Raw genomic sequence first — 23,494 nt, 5'->3', positions numbered from 1 at the left:
ACCAGTATATATTTTCTCTCTCTCTCTCTTTTTTTCATTCCATCATTTAAAAGTGCACTTTTATATAATTTTGGTAATTTTTTTAAGTAGAGACCTTATTTACTTCCATAAAGAAATATCTTTTGGAAGAGATAGTGTTCTCTTCCACTGACAAAGTCATATGTATGGTGCCACATGAAAAAGTTCAGAAGAAAAGAAAATCTGAGACATTTACATTATGATTATAAATAAAAGAAGGAAGGAGTTTTCTTTTTGAGAGAGAGAATGAGAGAAAGAGAGCACGTGCAAGTTGGGGAGGGGTAGAAAGAGAGGGAGAGAGAGAATCTTAAGCATGCATAGCATGGAGCCCTGAAAAGAGCCCAGCGCGAAGCCCCACGTGGAGCTCGATGCAGGACTCAATCTCATGACTGTGATATCATGACGTGAGCTGAAATCAAGAGTAGGGCACTTAACCCACTGAACCACCCAGGCGTCCAGGAAATTTTTTTATTAAATACATCCATATAGTGGCTGTCCTCATCCAAGCTTGAAAACAAAACTCAAATTTGTCTGAGTTTTTCTGAAGTCACTACTGACTTTGACAAAATACATTATATAGAGCATATCTTTTCAGTGAAGACAAACTCAAATTACAAAAATATTTTAATTGACACAGTGATTCTAACTAAGTTTATACAGAAAATGAATCATTTCTATGATAAGCCTCCGACAGTGTCTGTTTTTCTTTTGAATCAATTGAGCAACTTGAAATAGTATAATTATTGCAGCTGGGCATCTAAGGATTCCATGAGAAACTAAATGTAGCTCTTCCCTTACAGTCCTAAGAATTCTAGATCATTGTCAGGGCTGCAATTTCAGCAGGTCTAACTGAAGGCTCCTCTCTTCTGCATACAGTTATTGTTATGCTTGAGCTCCTGCCTTCCAAGTTCCTTGTCATGTTCCCTATGTTGATCTCCATGTTGTCATATATTGTCAAATCTTACCCTTCTATACTTGGGGCACTGCCTTCTGTGCCATTTTTTCTCAGATAGAAGACTATTTTTGCCTATAGACTAATCCCAGGACTCAGTATCTTCAGTTTGTTGTGAAATATCTTGATAAAATCTGATCCTACTTGCCTGGGCCACTACCCAGCTGTTATGCTACACTTAACTGATTACATGTCTTGCTCACCTACTTAGAAACTGCCAAACAACTTTCAGATGCTGCTTGCTTGATTGTCTGACTGGGCCATCCATTCAACTCCTACTGTCTGGACTGTTCTGCATTGCTGGATCTACACTGGTTAATATGTTAAATCTGGATTCCATTTACCACATATAATTTTTACTTTTCAGCTCCCTTTTTTGATAGTGACTCCATTCAGTCTAGGATATCAAGCATTCTAAAAAAATTTTTTTTCTATTAATTTGTCAGATGTAGCAATATGTTTCAGTCATAATGTTAAAATGTTATAAAACTAATCTTTCAATTACCAATATAGCTTCTCATCTTCTGTGCTGATATTCATAGCATCAATAATTTCTTATTTTATTAGATCACAACTTTAGAAATCATAAGTTTTTTTTTCTTTTCTCTTCCAACCTTATTCAAATGATTAATCAAGATTTTGAAATTTTCTTTTATGATAGATTTCTTCTTTCCTATTCATAGCAACCTTGTCCCTCTTAAATGTCATAATTCCTACAAAAGTTTGAACTGAGATTTTATTTAAATATTTACATTAATAATATAAAAAATTGCCAAAATATTTTCATTGTATCATTTTCTTGTGTAAAAGAGACTTTCACATAGCTATTGGACCTAACCCTAAATCATTTACCTGTAGTGTAAGATATTTTATTAATTGTCTCCTTTATATATATTAACTTAACATCTTTCATGTATCAGTCATTCAATTTGCACAATTTCTTTGCACTTTAAATTTTTGAACATATGATTTTCAATTCAGGAAATATGTAGTCAAATAAGTGCATGACAACATCCATATTAAGATATCGCTAAATTGTTTTATCTGGATCAATTCTTAACCCTAGTCTAGGTACAGATTCATTAAAAACAATATGGGGGGCAGGGAGGAGAGAAGAAAAGAAAAAAAACAATTAGCTTGCTAACCGTTTGTTTTTAGACTCTAGGTTTACAACATAGATTTTTTTCTAGTTCTGACTCTACTTAAAATGTACAAACAATTCGTTTTGAGACAAACCACAAAACTACTCAAATTACTTTTCTTAATGTAGTAACTCAAGTCTATGACTAATTTAGTCCTGCATCCACCAAACAGTTAAAGACAGTGCAATAATTGTCAACGAAGTATTTTCAAATCATGTCTAAGTTTTCTTGCTATATACTTTCTCAAAAGTACATGTATAAGAAAACTTGTCTCACTGTCTAATGTTGAAGTTGGCTCATGTACATGAGGATGCTAAGTGAGAGTTAAGGTCAGTGATTATTCAGGGACTCAATTTAAAGAGAAATCACCATTTTGAGTTTATTTTTGTGAATGGTGTGAGAAAGTGGTCTAGTTTCAACCTTCTGCATGTTGCTGTCCAGTTCTCCCAGCACCATTTGTTAAAGAGACTGTCTTTTTTCCATTGGATGTTCTTTCCTGCTTTGTCAAATACACAATGGAATACTACGTGGCAATGAGAAAGAATGAAATATGGCCTTTTGTAGCAACGTGGATGGAACTGGAGAGTGTGATGCTAAGTGAAATAAGCCATACAGAGAAAGACAGATACCATATGGTTTCACTCTTATGTGGATCTTGAGAAACTTAACAGAAACCCATGGGGGAGGGGAAGGAAAAAAAAAAAAGAGGTTAGAGTTGGAGAGAGCCAAAGCATAAGAGACTGTTAAAAACTGAGAACAAACTGAGGGTTGATGGGGGGTGGGAGGGAGGGGAGGGTGGGTGATGGGAATTGAGGAGGGCACCTTTTGGGATGAGCACTGGGTGTTGTATGGAAACCAATTTGACAATAAATTTCATATATTGAAAAAAAAAAAGAGAAATAACCACCTACCAGGGTCATTAGGACATGTGTCACCTTCTCATAAGAAGTAGGACTTAAGGTATCTTTTGAAATAGGGGTCAATTCAGGAAACATATTTTAGTCAAAGCACAGAAACTGAGAGGTCAAGTAGGCATGAACAAGCTATAGCTAAGGGATAGACAGGGGCTAGCCTACTACAAGCAGTGTGTTTTGAGAAGTATTACAAATAAATGTTGAAAAGGTAAATTGAACTGGATCATATAGAACTTTAAATAAGAATGTTAGATTTATTACACAGATACTGTTTTAGATATAGTCTTATATATAGTAGATGTTCAATAAATAAATAAATGAATTTTCTCAAGAAGTGTAAAGACATATAAAAATGCTAATAGTGATGCTTACTGCCAACAGAAAAAATACAAGAGGTCACAAAATTGATTAAAGCACCAAAATTATTAGTAGAATCAAAATAATTCTGATTTCATTGTCCATATGGAAGCTTACATTTACCATGTTCATGTTTTCAAAGCCCTCATTGGGAAAAAAAAAAAACATTTATTCTGTCTTAGGAACCTATGAAAAAAGAATATATTATCTTAATTCTACCAAACATCTATGACTATACCAAATGTTTCAACCAAGGGTAAACCATTTCCCATAGAAATCTAATTAGTTGACTGCAAGAAGTTTTTTTAAAATTAAAACTTTAATAATCAGGATGGCCTTTATTATTTTTGCTTACATACATGTAATTAAGGCCATTATGAAAAAAATTGTTTTCAAAACTAGGAAAGAATAAATCCAAGTGTTTAAGACACCACTCTAAATAACCTGAGGTCATACTGCTAATAGAACCTTAGATGTACAGGAATATTTTCTGATTGCCTTGAAGATTACACAGAAATATTCCCAGGTCAAAACATGACTATATTTTCTGACTTTATTGATAGCTAATATTTTACAAACTTTTGAAATATAATTCTAGTAGATTATATACATGAATAATTTCTTCTATCTTGAGGGTTTGTTTTGAAGTTTATTTATTTTGAGAGAGAGAGAGAAAGAGAGAGAGCATGAGCCGGGGAGGGACAGAGAGAGAAGGAGAGAGAATCCCAAGCAGGCTGTGTGCTGTCAGCTCAGTTTGTGATCATGACCTAAGCCAAAATCAAGAGGGACGCTTAAGCAACTGAGCCACCCAGGCGCCCCTCTTAAGTTTTTACACATGCAATAAAATTTTGGCAGCAATTAGATGACAGTTACTGCACCTGCGTGAGCTTAATTTTGCTTGCCTTGGAAATGAACACACTAATTTCTGTCTCAGTGGCTTTGGTTGGAGGAAGGCATGATGAAATCAAATAAAATATGCAAGTTTCTAAAAGAAGCTAGATCTACGGTAGCTTGGGTCAGGCAGAACCATGTAGTGAAAAGAATGCGGGTTTTCAAGTTTGATTAAAAGAAAACATGTGCTCTTTTTATTGCATCAAATGCTGTACCTTAAAAATGCTAATTCTTTAGCAGTATGATCGTGAATCTCTATCTCAAAATGAGAAAATGTGCTCAAGCTAAAATACACTAATATATTTTTTGTCAATAGAGTGAGGTGGTATTGCACACAAAGGTGTGTTTGAGTTTGTTGTTAAATGCTCCCAGCTATATACTCCAGGTCTAATTGTGTGAATGGCCCAAGAAGAGTCCAGTCATGTATATAACCAATAATTTTCAAACACAACTCTCCAGCTTTCCTAAATGTGTTCTGTTGAGGAACAGAGTACCTCTACTTTCATTTCAGTATAACAGAGAAAAATGTCAGCAGCCATGCAATACCTCTGCTTTAGAAAATTTGGGCAGAGTTTGAAGGAGGACAGATTTCTCCTCATCTTTACCAAAGTATAAGATTAAATGCTACAATACCAGAAAAGGACATGACAATGAAGAACATGAGAGCATTAAGAACTTTTCTACACATAATTTAAAATTTTTCCCACAAAATCATATTAATCCAAAAAATAAGGTCAAAATAAAAATCAAATGCCAAGGACTGGGACTAGAATTTTTATATTTGGAAAGTTGTATTTCCTCTTGACCTTTAATTAACTAAGAGGGTAATAACCCTCAGTTCCAATCAAGTTTCTGATACTCTTTGATTAATAGTTCTGAGGAAGAACCAGCAACAACACCAAAAGGGGCATGAAAAAGTATTTTCTTCAAAGTGACAGGGTATGTGAGTGTGTGTGTGTGGGTGTGTGTGTGTTGAGTGTATAATTAAGATACATGTGCACATACACTCTCTCTCTCTCTCTCTCTCTCTCTCTATATATATATATATATATGTATGTATGCATATATATATATTTATGTATATATATGTATATATAGACACACACACACACACACACACATACATATACAATCTTTCTGATCCTTTCTCTGCCTGTGACATTGTTCCAGTTTTGTTAAATTTCAGTATTCCATTATTGTTTGGGGTTATGTTACTTAAAAAGTCATCAGTGAATACTGTATAGTGGTGAATAGTTATTTGTAAGTTTTTATTGAGAGTAAGTGAAATAGCTGAATTTAGGCTGGAAAAGTTTGTTAGAGTCATAAAGTTTTTCAATTCATATACTTTGTTAAATTGAAATTAGGGGGGCGCCTGGGTGGCGCAGTCGGTTAAGCGTCCGACTTCAGCCAGGTCACGATCTCACGGTCCGTGAGTTCGAGCCCCGCGTCAGGCTCTGGGCTGATGGCTCAGAGCCTGGAGCCTGTTTCTGATTCTGTGTCTCCCTCTCTCTCTGCCCCTCCCCAGTTCATGCTCTGTCTCCCTCTGTCCCAAAAATAAATAAACGTTGAAAAAAAAAATTGAAATTAGGAAACCCTCTCCTTTTAGGGTTTCAGGATATGAATCACTTGAGAAACTTTTGAAACATATAACACTTGTTTATGATACTGAAATAAATATAAAACTACAGTTTATATTAATTAAAGGAATAGTAAATACAAAACAAGTAAGAAAAAAACAGAAAAATCTAGACAGAACTCAAGAGGCATCATTTAATCCCTTTACAACAATGTCCAAAATGAAGTTTTTGGGTACCAGTCAAGTGATGCTTCATTTGGTGGCTCATTAAAAATAGAGGCCACCGGTTCACATGTACTTTGAACATTTTTAAAAAGTGAACTTACTTCACTGGTTTTAATCATGTCTTACTACTTGGTCATAAGGCCTCAGGATAGGAAAATGCTGTCATTTTGAAGTAGTATTGAGGTTTCATCTTTGGAGGATAAAAAGCCTAACAGCAGGAATAAAAAATGATATGATCTTTATAATCTTTAGTTCTTTTATAATTTTAAGTTGTGTTGTATTATTTCTGTTTGTAGTTTGCTACAATTATTTGTCCAGGAATGAATTTAGTTACATACAGGACAAGATAGGCACAAATGAGAATACTGAATCAAGATTAAAAAAAAAAAGAAGGAATTATTCTTAGAATTACCTACCTAACCTAGTATACCATATTTGGCTTTTTGTTTATCTAATAACAATCGCAAGGTTAATTTGTTATAAAGTCAAACACTGTTGTGTTACCCAAAACAATATGATAAATTTATAAAAGAGATAATAAGTTCTGAGTTCAAGTCCAATACGCATTCTCTATAAAACTACATTTTTGCTCATATCTACATTTACAAGTATATTAACACTTCATGTAAACAAACACTATGCTTACTTGAAGTTACAAGAGGTACTTCTCCATCTTGTATTTCAACCACCACTGTCAAACCCAAGGGGATCAGTCGAAGAATCGAGTTTTATGACTATATGGGTCTCACTGCTACAAACTGCAACATGTGCTAGAAGGAGAAAGCCAGTTCTACAGAGTTCTTGAGCAAGGTCTAGGAAGAGCAAGGAAATTAATTGTAAATATTCTTTGGGATATTGTAGTTCTATCCCCTACAAAGCATCTGGGGTATGTGTGTGAGGAATAGCTAAGGCTTAGTTCAATATTTTTAATGCCTATTTTATTTCAAACATATTGCATCTGAAAACTTTGCATAACTAGGAATATAAATTACTCAAAATTACATTTTATTAATACCACAGTTAGTGAAACAAAAATTACGATGTTATTTATAAATGTTCTTACCTTTACATCTTTGACATTCATCCTTGTTCCCTCTTTCCCAACAAAGATATCATCAATGTCCACAAGGATGTACCTGTCCAAGGACAGTGTCAGCCTCTTCCCTGACAAGAAGGAGATGGCATCTATGAAGATGAGCTTGTGTAGCCAAAAGTTTAAGTTGTTGCCAAAAAGAACGCGCTGAATTCCATCATGAAGCCCCAGATCCTGAATCACTGTCGCATAGAGTGGTTTGCTGGATGAGGATGAAAGGAATTTTTCTGTCTGTAATTCAGTTAAAAGCACAGGCTGGTAGGTTGAATGATTATATTGGAAAATACTCCAGTCTTCCCCAGGAAGAGGGCCTTTCTCAACCTTGGGGGCTTTGGTAATATGCAGCAAAGGAGACTGAGGGTTGACAAAACAGTCCTTTAGAGCTAGATTATTGAAAAGGTTTAATGGAAAGCCTTTTAATTGTGTACTTGGTAAGCTGTTCTCATTGGCTTTATGAAAACCAATTATACTAACACTGTATTCCACACAGTATTTTTCTAAAAGCTCTCGATTCCATGAGTCCATGCTGACATACTTCAGAATATTTTCATAAATAACTAAAATGTATTTCCCTTTGCCATTATCTGTAAGAGGAGGTATATCCCCCTTACCGGGGGCAATGACCATTTGGTACTGAAATCGGCTAGACTCCAAGATAGCTATGATATCTTGACCAAGTTGAGAATATTGGCTCTCCACAAATAGGAGGACAGTAGGATCAGTTTTGGATGTATCAATAGGTTTAACTGTTTTCAGCTCCATTGACCGATATGGTAGAATTTTGACGTCAGCACATTCTGCTTCTGCAGTGGTTTCAATAACAGTCATTTCCTGTTTATAGCCAGAGTAGAGGAAATAGGCAGAAATGACAATGCTCACCAAACAAAAGGTAGCTAAAAGAACAATCAATGTTCGAAAACTTCTCCGAAGCTTCACAATAAGATTCATTTTTTAAAATACTGCTTTGTAAGTTTTTTCCAATTTCTTTTTCTAAAGTGCCATAGTGAATAAAGTATGAGATGGTGCAAATATCACTTCCCAAAAGTTCATGTAACCATTGCAAACCATGTAAAATGTTTGAAGGGATCACAAGTAAGTTAAAGCTGGAAGACAATGGACCAGGAGAGCAAAAGTTGAAGAAGGGATTTTGAGTATGTCCAATACCAAAGACTGATGCAGAATCCTTTAAACATTATCTGAAAAAAAGGAGAAATGTAATGACTAATACAGAAATATAAATACAAATGTTTATGTGATATGGATGCTTATATATAAGAAAAATACATATCAAAGATAATTTTAGTGTGTTAATATGCTAAAATATTAATAGCTTAAAGTTTACAGTCTAGGTTTTTACTATTAGATTTTTTTCATGTCTTCAAGAATACAGATTCCTATTTCATTTTGCCAAAGAAAGAGATCATTTTTCAAACTAGTCATCTCAAAAAAAAAAAGAGACTTAAGAGAGGCATCTGGGTGGCTCGGTTGGTTAAGCGCACCACTCTTGATTTCTTTTAGCTTAGGTCATGATCTTATGGATTGGTGAGTTCAAGACCCACATCAGGCTTTGTGCTGACAGCTCGGAGGGAGCCTGCTTGGGATTTTCTGTCTCCCTTTCTCTCTCTGCCGCACTTCCCCCTCTCTCAAAATAAATAAATAAACTTAAAAAAGAGAGAGCTAAGAAAGAAAGTTTTAGTGTAAAATGTTAATAACCATAAAGGTTGCTTCTATAGGACTGGTAAACATTATTTACATAAAGAATTAGAAAATCAAATATTTGTGTATGAGTTGGAACAGTGAAACATGTTCTAAGTGTCTGCTAAGTATCTGGAGTGCCAAGCTGAGGCAATGATTTTGTCTTAAGTATATACAGTTGTTACAGGTTTTTTCCTTTAATAACATATCCTTTTCTGAAGTTGCAGGGAGACACTTGGTCTTCTTCACCATACCAGCCAAAATACACAGGATTTCTCTTTCTCTATTCTTAGAAGCAAAGTGATGGAGGAGCTATAGGAGAAAGAACAAAATGGGAACAACCATCCTCAGACCCCTCTAATGAGAGGCTAGGAAGCCTAGATGAGAAGAAAAGCTTTGACATGTTTGTCTTAAAGCACATTCTAAATTTGGCTTGCCCCTATAATCGAAATTAAATTTGAATTTTTATTCATTATTAATAAATCTATTACTTTAATGTAATTATAATATTGATTACATTATATTAATTATTAGCATTATTAATTATAATTATTAGTTATTAATACATTATGCTTTAAAATAAATTATAATTTAATAGTTAAATTTTATCTAACATAATCATATGTTCTATTTCCATATCACTTTCTTTAGTTCAAAAGAAAAAGAATGTAGAGAGAATTAAAAAAAAATTTTTCCCCAAATGGCTTTACCACAAATGGATATAATTTTCCATTATTCTATTTTATTTGTTTTGATGGATGACTCTGATTTTTAATGAATTGCTTTCTATAAAAAATTTTCTTAATTCTCAAAACTGGTTTAGACTATGGAATTTTCAAATTCCCAGTTTACCAAACTCTTGTCAAACTAGTAGAAAACAATAAAAAAAGTTCATGTTTTCAATTTGTGACACATATACTTTAATACACAATAATACTATTGACATACAACATCACAGAAAATCAAATTAACATGTATTGTAATGAGTTGTATATTATACATATTGTATCATTTTGTAAATATTTTATAGGTTTTTTTTTATTTGAAGAACCTGTGTAATTAATAGCTATTAATGATTAAAAGATTATTAAACTATGGAGCATCTGGGTGACTCTTTGGTTGAGCATCCAATCTCAACTCAGGTCATGACCATGATATCGCAGTTAGTGAGTTTGAGCCCCACCTGCCCTGCGACTGCTCTGTGATGACAGTGCACTTTGGATCCTGTTCCCATCTCTCTCTGCCTCTCCTCTTTCTCAAAAACAAATAAATGAACATCAAAAAAAGATTATTAGACTAAATGATTAAACTATAATATGATACTACTCCCATTTTATATTTTTATGTTCTGATGTTCTGAAATACATTTTTCCTGGTAATTTAAATAAAATTCAACAGTTGAATAACGTTTGTCTATGCCTTAGCTTTTGGAAAAAAATAAAAACAACCTCAAATATCCACAATTAAAAAATTTTAAATTTCTACCAAACATTTCAATTCTTCAGATTCTATTTATATATAGACTTGAATTTTTACCAATTTGAAAAATCCCCCTAGTGGTTTCATATTCACTTTAAAGAAAAATTAACTTCCATTTTAGGCACTTACTAATACTGCTATCAAAAATAATTATTTAAGATAATTATTTGATCTCCAAAAACTTTTCAAGTATCACAATACTCTATTCTCTATAAACAAACTGAATTGTATTTTAATAAAAGAAATGAAATACAGCAATGAAAAGGTTTTGGTTTGATTAAAATGTACAAATCAATTATGCTGTATCCTCTAGTTTTGTGTATATATGAACATGGCCATAAAGTTCATTTTAAAACTAAAAATTAAACAATATGTATAATAAGTATTGAAAAATTTGAAATTCACCAAAGGAAATTATGCAGTCTTATATCTATTGTTAGATTTCTCCAAGCTCATGTATTTGGTTTTAAAATCCGTTAAGTGTACAGGGAATTAGCTCCATCCCCACCCCACCCCATCCCCTGGATCACCCACAAGAACAGACTAATTCACATACTTTGTGGGTTTGCTTAGTATTTTAAGAGGCAAATTCAGGAATTTAAAAAATGGATGACACTACTTTGTTAAATCCTTATCTATTCTGACATTAAAGATGTGATTTTTATTTTTGAATACACAAAGGATGAGATGTCAGTTTTGCATATTAGAATGGCTCATCTTAATATGTAATAGTGAAAAAAAATTAAAAAGCATATGGAACTAGAATATGCCAACCAAAAGAATAAATAAAATTTAAATATGACATTTATTTAACATTAATATGTTCAGAGTTAGAAGAATGAGAGATACATATTATCACCATTGTGGATATGTGAGTTTGAATGTGAACGTGTGTGTGTGTGTGTGTGTGTGTGTGTGTGTGTGTGTGTGTGTATTTTAACCTAAGGACTTATCCTTCTTCCCATTCAGTCCTCCCACTTATGATTCCCTAACAAAAATTAGGCAGTGCAAGTGAGAAGTCTGGAAAATAAAAGATGGTAAACCAGAGATGTTTACTTATGTCCTGTGCCTGAGACAGAAGAGGTTTGGCATTGTTTGGGATGCCAAAGCAATGCAGTCTGTGATTTGCCTGAATCTCTTGTTGTGAAGTAATAGAAAAAAATATGTATATACACACACATACATGTATATCTGTCCTCCTGTTGCTGGCATAAAGCTCCTAAAAGACTTGTTATTTCCTATAATAAGAGCACTAAGAGCATCTTTAGATATAATATTTGGTTTTTGACACTGGTTCCTGACACAGAGCTCCTAAAGTTCTTGGAATTTCCTGGGTGAGAGCAGTATCTTTTGTTCTAATGAGGCAATGCTTGGTGGGTTCCTGGTGGTCACTAAAAAGACCACGCCCTGTTTAGATGCTTAGAACTTTTAGCCTCACCCTCATCCTACAGGAAGGGGAGAGGGACTGGAAACTAGGTCAATAATGGATCATGCCTACATGATGAAGCCTCCATAAAATTCCCAAGGTTTTGGGATCTGGAGAGCTTCCAGGTTGGTGAACATATCCACAAATGTGGATGCACCCCAACTCCATAGGGACAGAAACTCTTGCGCTTAGGACCCTACCATACTTTATCTTATGTATCTCTTTATCTGGCTGTTCATCTGTATCTTTTACCATACAGTAAATTGGTAAATGAAATAAGTGGTTCCCTAAGTTTTGTGACTTTCCTAGCAAACCATCAAATCCGAATCCAAGGTGAGGTCATAAGAACCTCTGATTTGTCTCAAAGTCAGAGTGGTTGTGGAAAACCTGGGGACCTACAACTTGCAATTGGTATCTTCACTGGTAAGGGGCAGTGTCCTAGGACTGAGCTCTAAACATGTGGGGTCTGAAATAACTCTGGTTAGTGCCAGATTGAATTGAATTGTAGGACAACCAATCGGTGTCACAAAGCATTGCCCCATATATCTGGAGTCAGAAGAGTAATGAGGGTGGCAGTAGTGTGAGTATAAAGAAGAAACACATGGAGGAAAAGTAGGTTTATTATATAGTGCTGTGTCCCTTACAAAGGAAAAAACAAACAAACAAACAAACAAACAAACAAAAACAAGGCAGACTATAGGGTAGGAACACCAACTTAAGAACCTTGGAAAAGTCAATAAAATTGAGATCATTTTTAAAAAGACAGATGTTAAATTAGACATAAAAAATAGGCATATTCATTTAAGGGTAATAGTGAAGACATCAAATGCTATTTCAAAATCCTAAAAATATGTGTCATGTATTCTTTTTTTTTTTTTAACGTTTTTATTTATTTTTGGGACAGAGAGAGACAGAGCATGAACGGGGGAGGGGCAGAGAGAGAGGGAGACACAGAATCGGAAACAGGCTCCAGGCTCCGAGCCATCAGCCCAGAGCCCGACGCGGGGCTCGAACTCACGGACCGTGAGACCGTGACCTGGCTGAAGTCGGACGCTTAACCAACTGCGCCACCCAGGCGCCCCAATGTGTCATGTATTCTTAAGGAGTCTTTAGTGATATGCTAGTTTCGACTTTACCTTAATCCATTGCATTGTGCAGGATGAACCTGAGACCAGCTGGAAACAAAAGGCACAAGCAGGAGCTCTTTGCCCTGTTTTCCCCTTACATCATGATGTTTTTCTTATAGAATGAGTGGGTAAATACATGGATGAACAAGTAAAGAGCATTTGTTAAGTTACATTTCCTTAATCACCATACCAAGCAAGTTAAATAGGCTTTGATCCCAAGTCTGCTAAATCTGCCTTTCACCTGTCCTAATAAATCTACTTTAAAAATTTGGAGACACCTATTCATTATTTTTTGTGACAACATATCCCCAAAAAAGTGCGGCTGCATGACCCCTGTGCAGGCTTTGGTGAGAAAAAAAAAAAGGAAGCTTTTAGGTGCTGGCTTTCTTGCTGTCTTCCTTTCTTTTTTCTTTTTCTTCTTTTCTCTTTTCTTTTCTTTTTTTTTTCTTTTCTTTTCTTTTTTTTTCTTTTCTTTTTTCTTTCTTTCGTCTTCTCTTCTCATCTCTCTTTTCTTTTCTTTTCTTTTCTTTTCTTTTCTTTTCTTTTCTTTTCTTTTCACCTTCCAAATGTGACTCATCACCTCAGTAGTAGTGGAATAAATATCTCTCAGAATCTTTCATTCTCTTTGAAGATTAGGTAATGTGAAGAAATTATTGTTTTGTATATCTGTTTTTAAAATGTTCTTTGACTTATTTCCAAAATTTATAGATTTTTTAAAAAAATACAGTTTGTGAAATCCATTTACCAAGAGTTCTCAAACATTGTAAATTTCTAGTAATTTCTGGTAGCAGTAGAGGAATTACTAAACAAGGCAACTGAAGAAAGTATTATAGTTATTGCTATTTTTTGGAAAGAAGAAAATTCAGAAATAAGCTAGGGGCTAGGAATCACAATGAATTTATGAGTGACTTTTTCTTTTTTGAAGGTGGTATCATGAGCTATACAGATGATCACAGAGGCTCATTAAAGTTAGCTGAAATTGAAAAAAAATACAATAATATTTACTAGCATTTAATAAGTGGTTACTTCTTGACAGTCATTACAGTACATTTTTTTGCATTCATCACCCTGTTAGTTAGTCATTATTAGTCTATTTTTAAAATGAGGAATTCGCGATTTAGAGGGTTTAGAAAAGGGACTGAGATCATGCTGCTGGTGATTTTTGATGCCAGTGTTCTATATGCCACCATTGCACTGGTGAGAAAAACCAAGTTAGATGAAACCAAGAATTTAACTGTTAGTATAACAATAATTTAACACAGATATCAGCAAGTTTTATTTAAATTTTAATATTTCATCTGAATTTATTTCAGATATTCAAAGCCAGAAATATGTACCCAAAATGCAGAAAACAATCTAGAAGAGAACTGGATTAGCACAAAAGAAACTGTGTTGTAAACTGAGATGACTGAAGAATTTGGAATAATTCAACTTTGACTTTTCATGATACATGGGGTGGGAGGGCATATTTTACCAAGTATCTCATTTTCATATGCTTCTTGAGTTCTTTCTTTTATCTTAGGAATATTATAAAGAATTAGCTTATATTTCATATTAATGAAGCAATGGTTTTAATTAAAATTGTGATATGTAAACATTTAACCATTTATTCCCATATATTGATGGCCCTCACACTCTCTTAGGGAGAATTCCAAAATTTATAATCATTTTTCAAGACAGATTCATTTTTCCCAAAATTATAATTCACCAACACATAAATGGCAATGAAATAGACCAAAATAAAAATATTGATGTACTTCATGTAGTGAGGGTAAGTAGCGCTTTAGGAAACATGAGTTTGTTAGCTTTGTGTGTATATATTTTATGTGTTTTTGAATCCCAATGAGGGTGATTTATTTTCTGGGTCAGAGTAAAAGATTCTTGAAAAACACTACTCCAGAAGGCACAGCTAATTCAAATTATTTAACCTGGTTTTAAGAGAATAATAAATATCATAGAGGCTTTAGCCACAGATGGATTTAGTCTCTTAAGATTCTGAGTGCTTTCTAAAATATCCATTATGATTCAACAGAATTTGAGACTAAGAATTGGTGGATATCACATGGTTTGATCCCTTGGAGCTCCTTTTAGCGTCCAGGCTTCAACAACCATACCTATGTATATAACTTTTTCAAAATGAAGGTACAACATGATGAGTAATTGTTATATTTAATCAAAATAAAAATAGTATGCTTAGTTTATGATTTTCTGAAATAATGATTTTTTCTACTCTTATAACCAGTGACTGTTACTGAACTTTTATACACATCATATTTCCTTGATTTCAGTGACATAATATAAATTTATTTTAGTCCCCAAAGCGTGCGTTTTTATCAGTACACACTCTTAAAAGTGTCATTTCCAACATAATGATAACATTACTACCACCATATTATATTGTAAAATAATATTATACTAGGTACATAGCTCTGAGCTATCGGCTATATTCACACTTCAAAAGATTATGAAAGCAACTCAGTAAATAGAAGAGTAAATGTCAGGCGATTTCTTTTATCACCATTTCCTGGAGATATATATATATACAGTGCCTATTTAGCATTTTCATAGGTCTTGTTTTCTAGAGCAGAAAAACATGATTTTTCAAAAGGAAGAGTTCACTTTTATTAAAATAAAAATGCAAATATCTATATATTTATCTTGTTTATTAGAAAAACATCAGAACTTTGAGAAGAAGGAAAACACTAATTGGATATTTTTTCTCTTTGGCATTTAAAACTTACAAAAAAGTAGCAAAAATGCTATTTGTGACCAAGTGGAGAGATCTAGTAAATGAATCATTGCATAGAACTCTGTATTTGTTCTTATAGTCAAGATTTCATCATCAAATTTTGCCTTTAACACCAATGAAATAATATCTCCAGAAGGTATAATCCAGAATTAAATAGCATTAAATACCTTTGAATGCCTGTATTTGTTCAAAGGAACTCTAAAATTCAAACAATTCCCTTAGGACCTTGAGATTATTTTGAGATAGATCTTTGACATCTCTCTCATTTTTGTGTAGATTTGGGGATAATGTTTACTGTGATATTCAGAATTAAAGTAGGACCAGCTGGAGCGTCTAAAATTCAGTTCCATTTTGGATATGCTACTATTTTCTCACATAGGGGAGGCATTCATCCAGCATCCATTCAACATATAAATGTATTAACCTTTATTAATAGTCTAATATTTTCCAGGTATATCTGCAAATTCAGTGGTAGCTCATATCATCATAAAAAATACCTAAGTTCTTTTATTTTCATCTATTCTTAATTTCTCCTGTTTATTTATTATCTTCCTTTCATCTCCAGAAAATTTTTCTCTTTTTTTTCCTGTCTTGACACTGAATCGTTTTAAAGTTACCTTTAACTTTTTAACTTTTACCCTTAACAGTTTAACTTTTTTGCAAATTAGATTTAATGTGATGAGTATGAGCATTAAACAGCGATCTATGTAACAATGTTTCCATTTTCTATTTCCATTTTCTTTTCATTCCAAATAAGCAATTTATAAGGGAACTAAAAAGATGACTGAAGAAATGAAATATATGGTATGCTTCCTTGTTTAGATATAGTCTTATGAACAATTTTCTCTCAACTCTTTTTCTGGAAATTGTCTCATCTACAAAGGAGATGTTAAAAATGTTTTTAAAAACTGACACTAAGTTTTTTCTTTACAAAATTATGTATATTTCTACTACAAAAGCATGAAAATTGGCAAACATTTGTTAACAAAAACTTTATGTATTTCTAATTGTTTCTCTATATGTAATTTGTTTTTATGTAGTTTTTATGTAGTTGTATTTGTTTATATATGTTTTTATGTGGTTGTGATTATACAAAAAATAATTTTACCCTATGGTATTACTTAAAATTATAACATAACTAGTTACAATAAAAGGGAAATGATGAAACCCTTCTTGTATCCATTATTGTTTTTTCATTTCCATTCCTAGACATATTTTGAGAATTTCAATAATTTCTAAGCCTGATAGCCCCACTGTCTAACTCTGTTTTCCTTTACATGAAAATAGAAAATGAGGGTTGAACTAGCTGAACATCACCTTGGGAGCCGAGATGACTGCCATCAATATTTCCCACACCTAAGGAATTTTCACCTTACTTATTTGCTTCCTGATGCATGGAAAATGGGTATTTCTTGTAAAGACAACCTTTTTCTCCCCTGCCTCTTTTCTAGAACTTCTACCTCTCTTTTATGAGGACTTAGTTAAAACCTGGGGGCAATCATTTCTTAGTAATGACCGTAAAAATATCTACATATGTTTTGTTTGGTACTTAACAATATTTTGATACCTGAATGATTTTAGTCTCCACCATTTGCTTGCTACTCTTAGTCTACTTGTTTGGCCCCATATTTATTTTAGTTTGAGACTCCAGGTATAATTTTCTTAAAAAGTTTAACTCACATCTTCATAAAATGTTTTACCACAGCTACATCACCCCAACCCAAGCAACTGCCTTAATATATTTCTTTACCTTTATAGTCAAGCTTTTTGAAAGAGTTTCTCTTACAAAATCCATTTATCTTGTCATTCCCACACTTTACATGTTGAACAATTTGCAGTTCTGGATTGACCAATGTTGTCTCTGCCATATCTAAATCTAGTCAGCTCTTACTCATTTTAACAAATTCAAGTTAGATAAAACTATTCCAAGAAAAATCATTCCTGACCTTGCAAAAGCTAGTTTAGATGAGTATGTCTCCAATGTGCTATCCTAGAATAGCCTCTATCACAGGATATTTCTTTTTTTTTTTAATTTTTTTCAACGTTTTTATTTATTTTTGGGACAGAGAGAGACAGAGCATGAACGGGGGAGGGGCAGAGAGAGAGGGAGACACAGAATCGGAAACAGGCTCCAGGCTCTGAGCCATCAGCCCAGAGACTGACGCGGGGCTTGAACTCACGGACCGTGAGATCGTGACCTGGCTGAAGTCGGACGCTTAACCGACTGCGCCACCCAGGGAAATACCCAACAGGATATTTCAATCTAATTACCCATGAACTTCATGAAGCCAGGGACTGTGATTTATTCAGCATGGAATCTACAGCACTTTGTAGACCACTTTGTATAGCACATTTAAAGAACAAAATATTCAATACTTGTGAAGAGGTAAGATCAACTTTATTCAGGACTATTATGACAGGTATAAGAAAGACAGCAGTTTTATAGTGGGGTAAAGAGATTGGGCTCAACTCAATACAGCATGGGTGAGTGGGGATTTATAGCCAAGGGATAGGGTAGAGGTCAGTGAGTAGAAAATTAAGTGAGTAAGGAGGGGTTCTGGCTAAATCCACCTAAAAGGATTCTTGCTTAAGATATGCCACGGTGCTCAGACATCATTTGGGGGATGATGGAAGATGAGGAATTATATATCAAAGGTGATCAGATATTGAAGGTGGGAGGTTCTGGGCACAATTGAATTAGCAGGGTTCTTGGTAAAACTAGATTTTACAAGAAAGTGCACAGATAGGCCTACAAGAAGGTTCAGGAGACTGACTAAATTTGTCAAGCAAAGAAAATTTGTCACATGCAGCAAATAATCATGCCAATTCAATAACTTATTCACATCTGACATATATTCACCCTCATTCTATACCCCAAGGTATACCTTGGGAGAAAATGCTATTTTCTCCAGGAAAGTACAGGTAGAAGAACAAGTCTGAGCTTCAGTTTCTTCATTAGAAAAATAAAGAAACCTAACATAATTGTTTATCTTTTGATTTTCATGTATCCATTCATCAAGGAAGATTTAAAAGAATGCTCATCAAAAGGTTGATCATCTCTGTATTTCTTATACTTTTCTGTATCATTTGAATTTTCTATAAGAACAATGTACTACTTTTATATAAAGAATGTACTATATAAAAATCTTACCAAATATGTAAATAGAAAATTTTAAAAGGGGTGAGTTTGCTAACATTAAGTTGCTTTAAACTCTAAAATTCATTAATCTGGTGAATAATAAGTCTTCCTTTTTTACGCTGGTCGCTGGCAATATTTTTCCCAATAATATTTAAATATCAGAAGAGCAAGTTCTCCCTATCTTTTTTGTGATACCTTTATATTTTTATTGATCTATGTTTCTTCCCAAGATGATTGTGGGTAAATTTTCAGTAGCCTAGTCTGTATATTATTTTTTCACACTAAACTCCTCCCTCTACCCTCAAGCATAACCCAATACTAAATTAGATGCATAGAATTTTAATAATCATAATTCAGTTAAATTGATATTCCATGTTATAATATTTATAATAGTTCTATTAGAACAGGAATCTGAGACTTCACATCTAAGGTTTTGAAAATTAGAAAATCAATTAAAACCAAATTATCTTTAAATTTACTTATAACTAGAATATAATGATGCATCAATTGTGTCTGATAAGTCCAAATTTGAATATTAAAACACAAAATTCATATTTATCTGCTCCTAAAAGGCAAATAAAATACTCGTAGTAAAAAGAGTGGCAGGATCCTCAAAAGTCAAAGTTTCATCTACCCCTGAGATAGGTCTTGGCATCTGTGATCAACTTGAATATTCAGGGAGTGGCAAGCACACTTCTAATCATTTGCCTAAGTTGATTTGCAGAATTTGGTCAAGACCTTAGTGCACACAGAGCACCGGAGGGATTGGAAGCTATGGCTCTGTATGCACAATAGTATTTCCATAGTGGGTGCCTGCTGCAGTGGCCTTGCTGAGACACATTCAGTAATTTCTGGGTAGGAAGACTGGTGACAGGCCAGAAATCCAAGATGAACCTACCAAATGGCAATCATGATGAGACCCTGAAGGGCACTGAAATGACTGTGTGACAAGAGATAAGAGCTAATAGTATGTAGGCTCTTACTATCTTTGACTACATTTGTACCCACAGGCAGTGGTGGGCTGAAGATATTTGGATTATAGATATTAATGTTGGTATATTGTTCCCCAGATTTACTTGGTCTCAGTCTATCATTTTGGGGATACAATGATAAATAAGTAAGTTTCTCTTTGAATTTCAATCAGTAACTTTCTATTTATGTTATTTTCTAGAAGACTTTTTCTTATGAACTTTTCAGTCAATCTTTCATCTTGCATTTTCAGGCAATGGAAAAGATTTTTCACTAGGCACTGAATCCTACAAAAGGACCTATAAAATCACCTTTTCCCGTTGAGTGATCTGTGCTTCAGAGTTGTGTTCTTTACTTTTTTAACAATTAAAAGAAATTTACAGCTAATTTTTATAATATAAGCCAAAGTAATCACAAATACTAGGAGATAAAGTATTATAACTAATTTATCTTTCCTAAACTTTTAAAATGCTCATCCAAAACTATAATTAAAACAATATAATTAAAATTACCAAAAAAGTAAAATATTAAAGATAACATTTTCTATCTAGTCAACATTTTTTTTGTAACCAAGTCTAAAAAATAGGTTAAAAATCATATTTGGCATTTATTTTCCAGGATTCAAAATGTTAACTACATATTTGTATAGCACATTTATTTAAAGAGAAAATAAGACATTTGTTTTTTAAATGCATTATTTCTGTGTTTCCACTCTTTGGATCTCCTAGCTTTTTCAACACCAGAGGGCGGTATGCTCTTGCTTTTATTGCAAAACTAGACAGCACTTGCTCTCTCCTTTGACAGTTTACCAAAAAAAAGAAAGTGCTAACTAGGTTAGTACAGTGCTCATAGGCAACTTTCCGTCAGGAAAAAACATCCTGATGTTGATATAAGAGAAATAACAGCGATTCTTAATATTAAAACATCAATTATGCTATAATTCTACATCAAATACATTTAGTCAATTTTCTTGCTCAGATTTGTAATAAACAACCAATATATTGCTTGTAAGATTCTCTTTCTAAATTCTTATTTCTGTTTTTTTTTATTGAATAACTCCCCTTCTCCTCCTCTTCCTCCTCCTCCTCCTCCTCCTTTTTCTTCTTTTTTCTGCTTTGCCAAGAAAGCGATAAATGAAATATCACCTCTACTTAATATCTTGCTAGTTTTGGTGAACTTTTAACATCTAAATCTTTTTTAAGGAAGTAGAATAATAATATCTGTAATTAAAAGGTGTATAAAAGCAGCTTTTCCATATATTGTTTCCAAATTACTATTTTCTCTAGAATTTATTTTATTTCTTAAGGGAATAAGGAAATATGCTTTTGGGGGGAGGGTAAAATAGAGTTTCACATTTCTCTATTATGCGAACATATTTGCACAATAATTTCATTTTCCCAAAAAACACATGATTTCTAAAATTTTGAATATGCTTAAATGACCTCTTTAATATCTTAAAAGTGAAGAAATAACATAAAATGAATAATAAAAAACTTATATAAAAAAGAGAAGTGTGTACACCATGATTTAGGTCATCTCCCAATTTACTCTAACTTCTCAGTTCTGACGTGGAAATATAAAATGTAAGAGCTATATTCAAAATAATTTAAAGTTGTGCTTATAATCTCTGTTTAGAATGGAATTATGACTCATTTGCAAAGAAGATTTCTAGACACTAACTTCTGTTCATAGTTACATCTTAGAATTATAGAATTATGTGCTTCCATTATAATTTATCATTTACCTGAGAGTATGTAAGAATATCTTCTTATAAGGATCTGATTTGCAGATGATTTGAAAGATGATGGATTATTTGAAGGTTGTATGTGCAATGAAATATCCTCACATTAATCATCCTGAGTAATATATACAAATGTATAATACAATTTATTTCTAGTCATACTGAGATTTTTCTCCAATTTGATTTAAAAGTTTGTTAAAGAAAATCACTTTTAGGAACTAAGAAATCATGTTCAGTATCACAGAATATACCATAAATGGGTACTGAACAAAATGGTAACATGTTACAAACTATAACTGGAATGCAAACATCAGGGTGATTGAAAATGCACTCCAAAAAATAGTTCTTAATTAGATTTGGTCAGATCATTCTGCTTATTTTGTGGAAAAGGCCACAATCCCACATATATACACACACCTCCCAATCATTTTGGCTCATTTTGGAAGAGTGGCCATAACCAAATATTGTGCAATCTTCACAGGTAATATTGAAGTGTGGGCAGTTCTTCAAGAGACTACCCTATTAATGCCTCTGGAACATGGTTGTGGATGAAAATACCTTCGATAAAGGGAATCATTTCTGGATCTGCTTCTTCGCCTCACCAGTTTCTGATTCAAAATCTGCTAGGGCATTTCTATTAATTGGCTATGTGAAAGGCTGGGAAATAGTGAACTGATACCTAAAGTTAAAAGGTAGAAACTCGGGGCGCCTGGGTGGCTCAGTTGGTTAAGCTTCCGACTTCAGCTCAGGTCACGATCTCGCGGTCCATGAGTTCAAGCCCCGCGTCGGGCTCTGGGCTGATGGCTCAGAGTCTGGAGCCTGCTTCCAATTCTGTGTCTCCCTCTCTCTCTGCCCCTCCCCCGTTCATGCTCTGTCTCTCTCTGTCTCAAAAATAAATAAATGTTAAAAAAAAAAGGAGGAAACTCATAAGATCATGAATTTCTCAAACACATAATGAGTATTCAAACTGCTGAACAGAGTGAACATAGAATTTATAAAATTGTGAGTTAGTTTAAATGACCTTAAGTATGTAAAATGGTAATAATAAATCATGATAGAACTAAAAGAAATAAGTAAGACCAATGCCAATGAAGTGAAAAGGTAATAAATGGAATAAAAATGTTCTAAGTGCCATGTACTAAGGTCATGATATTAACTGACTTAGACTTTGGTAAGTTAATATTCATATTCCGATTTCTAGTGAAACTAATAAATAATATATGTCTTTAAAGCTAGTAGAGGAGAAAAAAGGAAATGTATGAAAATATTCAATTAAAGAAAAAGAATAAAGGAGAGGAGAGAAAAGGAAAGCTAGAGTAGGTAGGACTAACAGCAAACACAAAATAAATACATAATTCTATATTAATAATTACATTAAGTATAAATAAATTATCTTTTAAAAATAGAGATTGTCAGATTGACTTAAAAGAAAACAATAAATTTAAGTGTATGTTGTTTACAAGTGACACATAAAAGAGTGTGTGAAAATAAACATCTGGAAAAATGTATCAGAAATATTTTAATTAAAAGAAAGTGGATAAAGCTAGGTGAGTATCAGAAAAATAAATTTAAGGCAAAAAGAATTACTAGAGTACAGAAATCACTTAATATTGATAAAAGTTTCAGTTTGCTAGGAAATCCTTAAAATTTAAATTTTCATGCATCTAATATAGCCTTAAATTTATAAAGCAGAAATAGGCAGGGCTATAAGGTGATATTTACAAATTCCTAATCATAGTGAAAAATGTGTAACATTTCTTAAGAATTGTTTGAAAAGTTGGATAGATGACCTAAGAAGACCTAAACAACATGATTCACAAACTTGGCTTAAAAGACATATTTAAAGCATGATATTCAACAGTTGTAGAATACATATTGAATTTGGAAATATTTATAAATATTAATCATACTGAGCCCCAAAGCAAGTCTCAACAAATTTCTAAGAACTAAAAATCATATACAGATATACTATCACCACAGTGTAATTACTAGGAACTTAAT

The 23,494-nt window shown here is 33.3% G+C and overlaps 1 protein-coding gene across 1 annotated transcript in view; it reads right to left on the bottom strand.

Moving 5' to 3' along the window:
- The window catches only part of LOC125163264 (bifunctional heparan sulfate N-deacetylase/N-sulfotransferase 4-like), a 427,047-nt gene that overhangs the window by 243,116 nt on the left and 160,437 nt on the right, over positions 1-23,494 (bottom strand). The window contains exon 3 of the mRNA XM_047854786.1: positions 7,139-8,364. Coding sequence (XP_047710742.1) covers positions 7,139-8,116 — 978 coding nt within the window. The 5' untranslated portion in view covers positions 8,117-8,364. The remainder of the gene's footprint in view (positions 1-7,138; positions 8,365-23,494) is intronic.

Source organism: Prionailurus viverrinus, chromosome B1, assembly GCF_022837055.1.
Source record: "Prionailurus viverrinus isolate Anna chromosome B1, UM_Priviv_1.0, whole genome shotgun sequence".
Classification (NCBI taxonomy): domain Eukaryota; kingdom Metazoa; phylum Chordata; class Mammalia; order Carnivora; family Felidae; genus Prionailurus; species Prionailurus viverrinus.
Note: the sequence above shows the minus strand (reverse complement) of the source record. Positions and strands in the feature narration are given on the sequence as shown.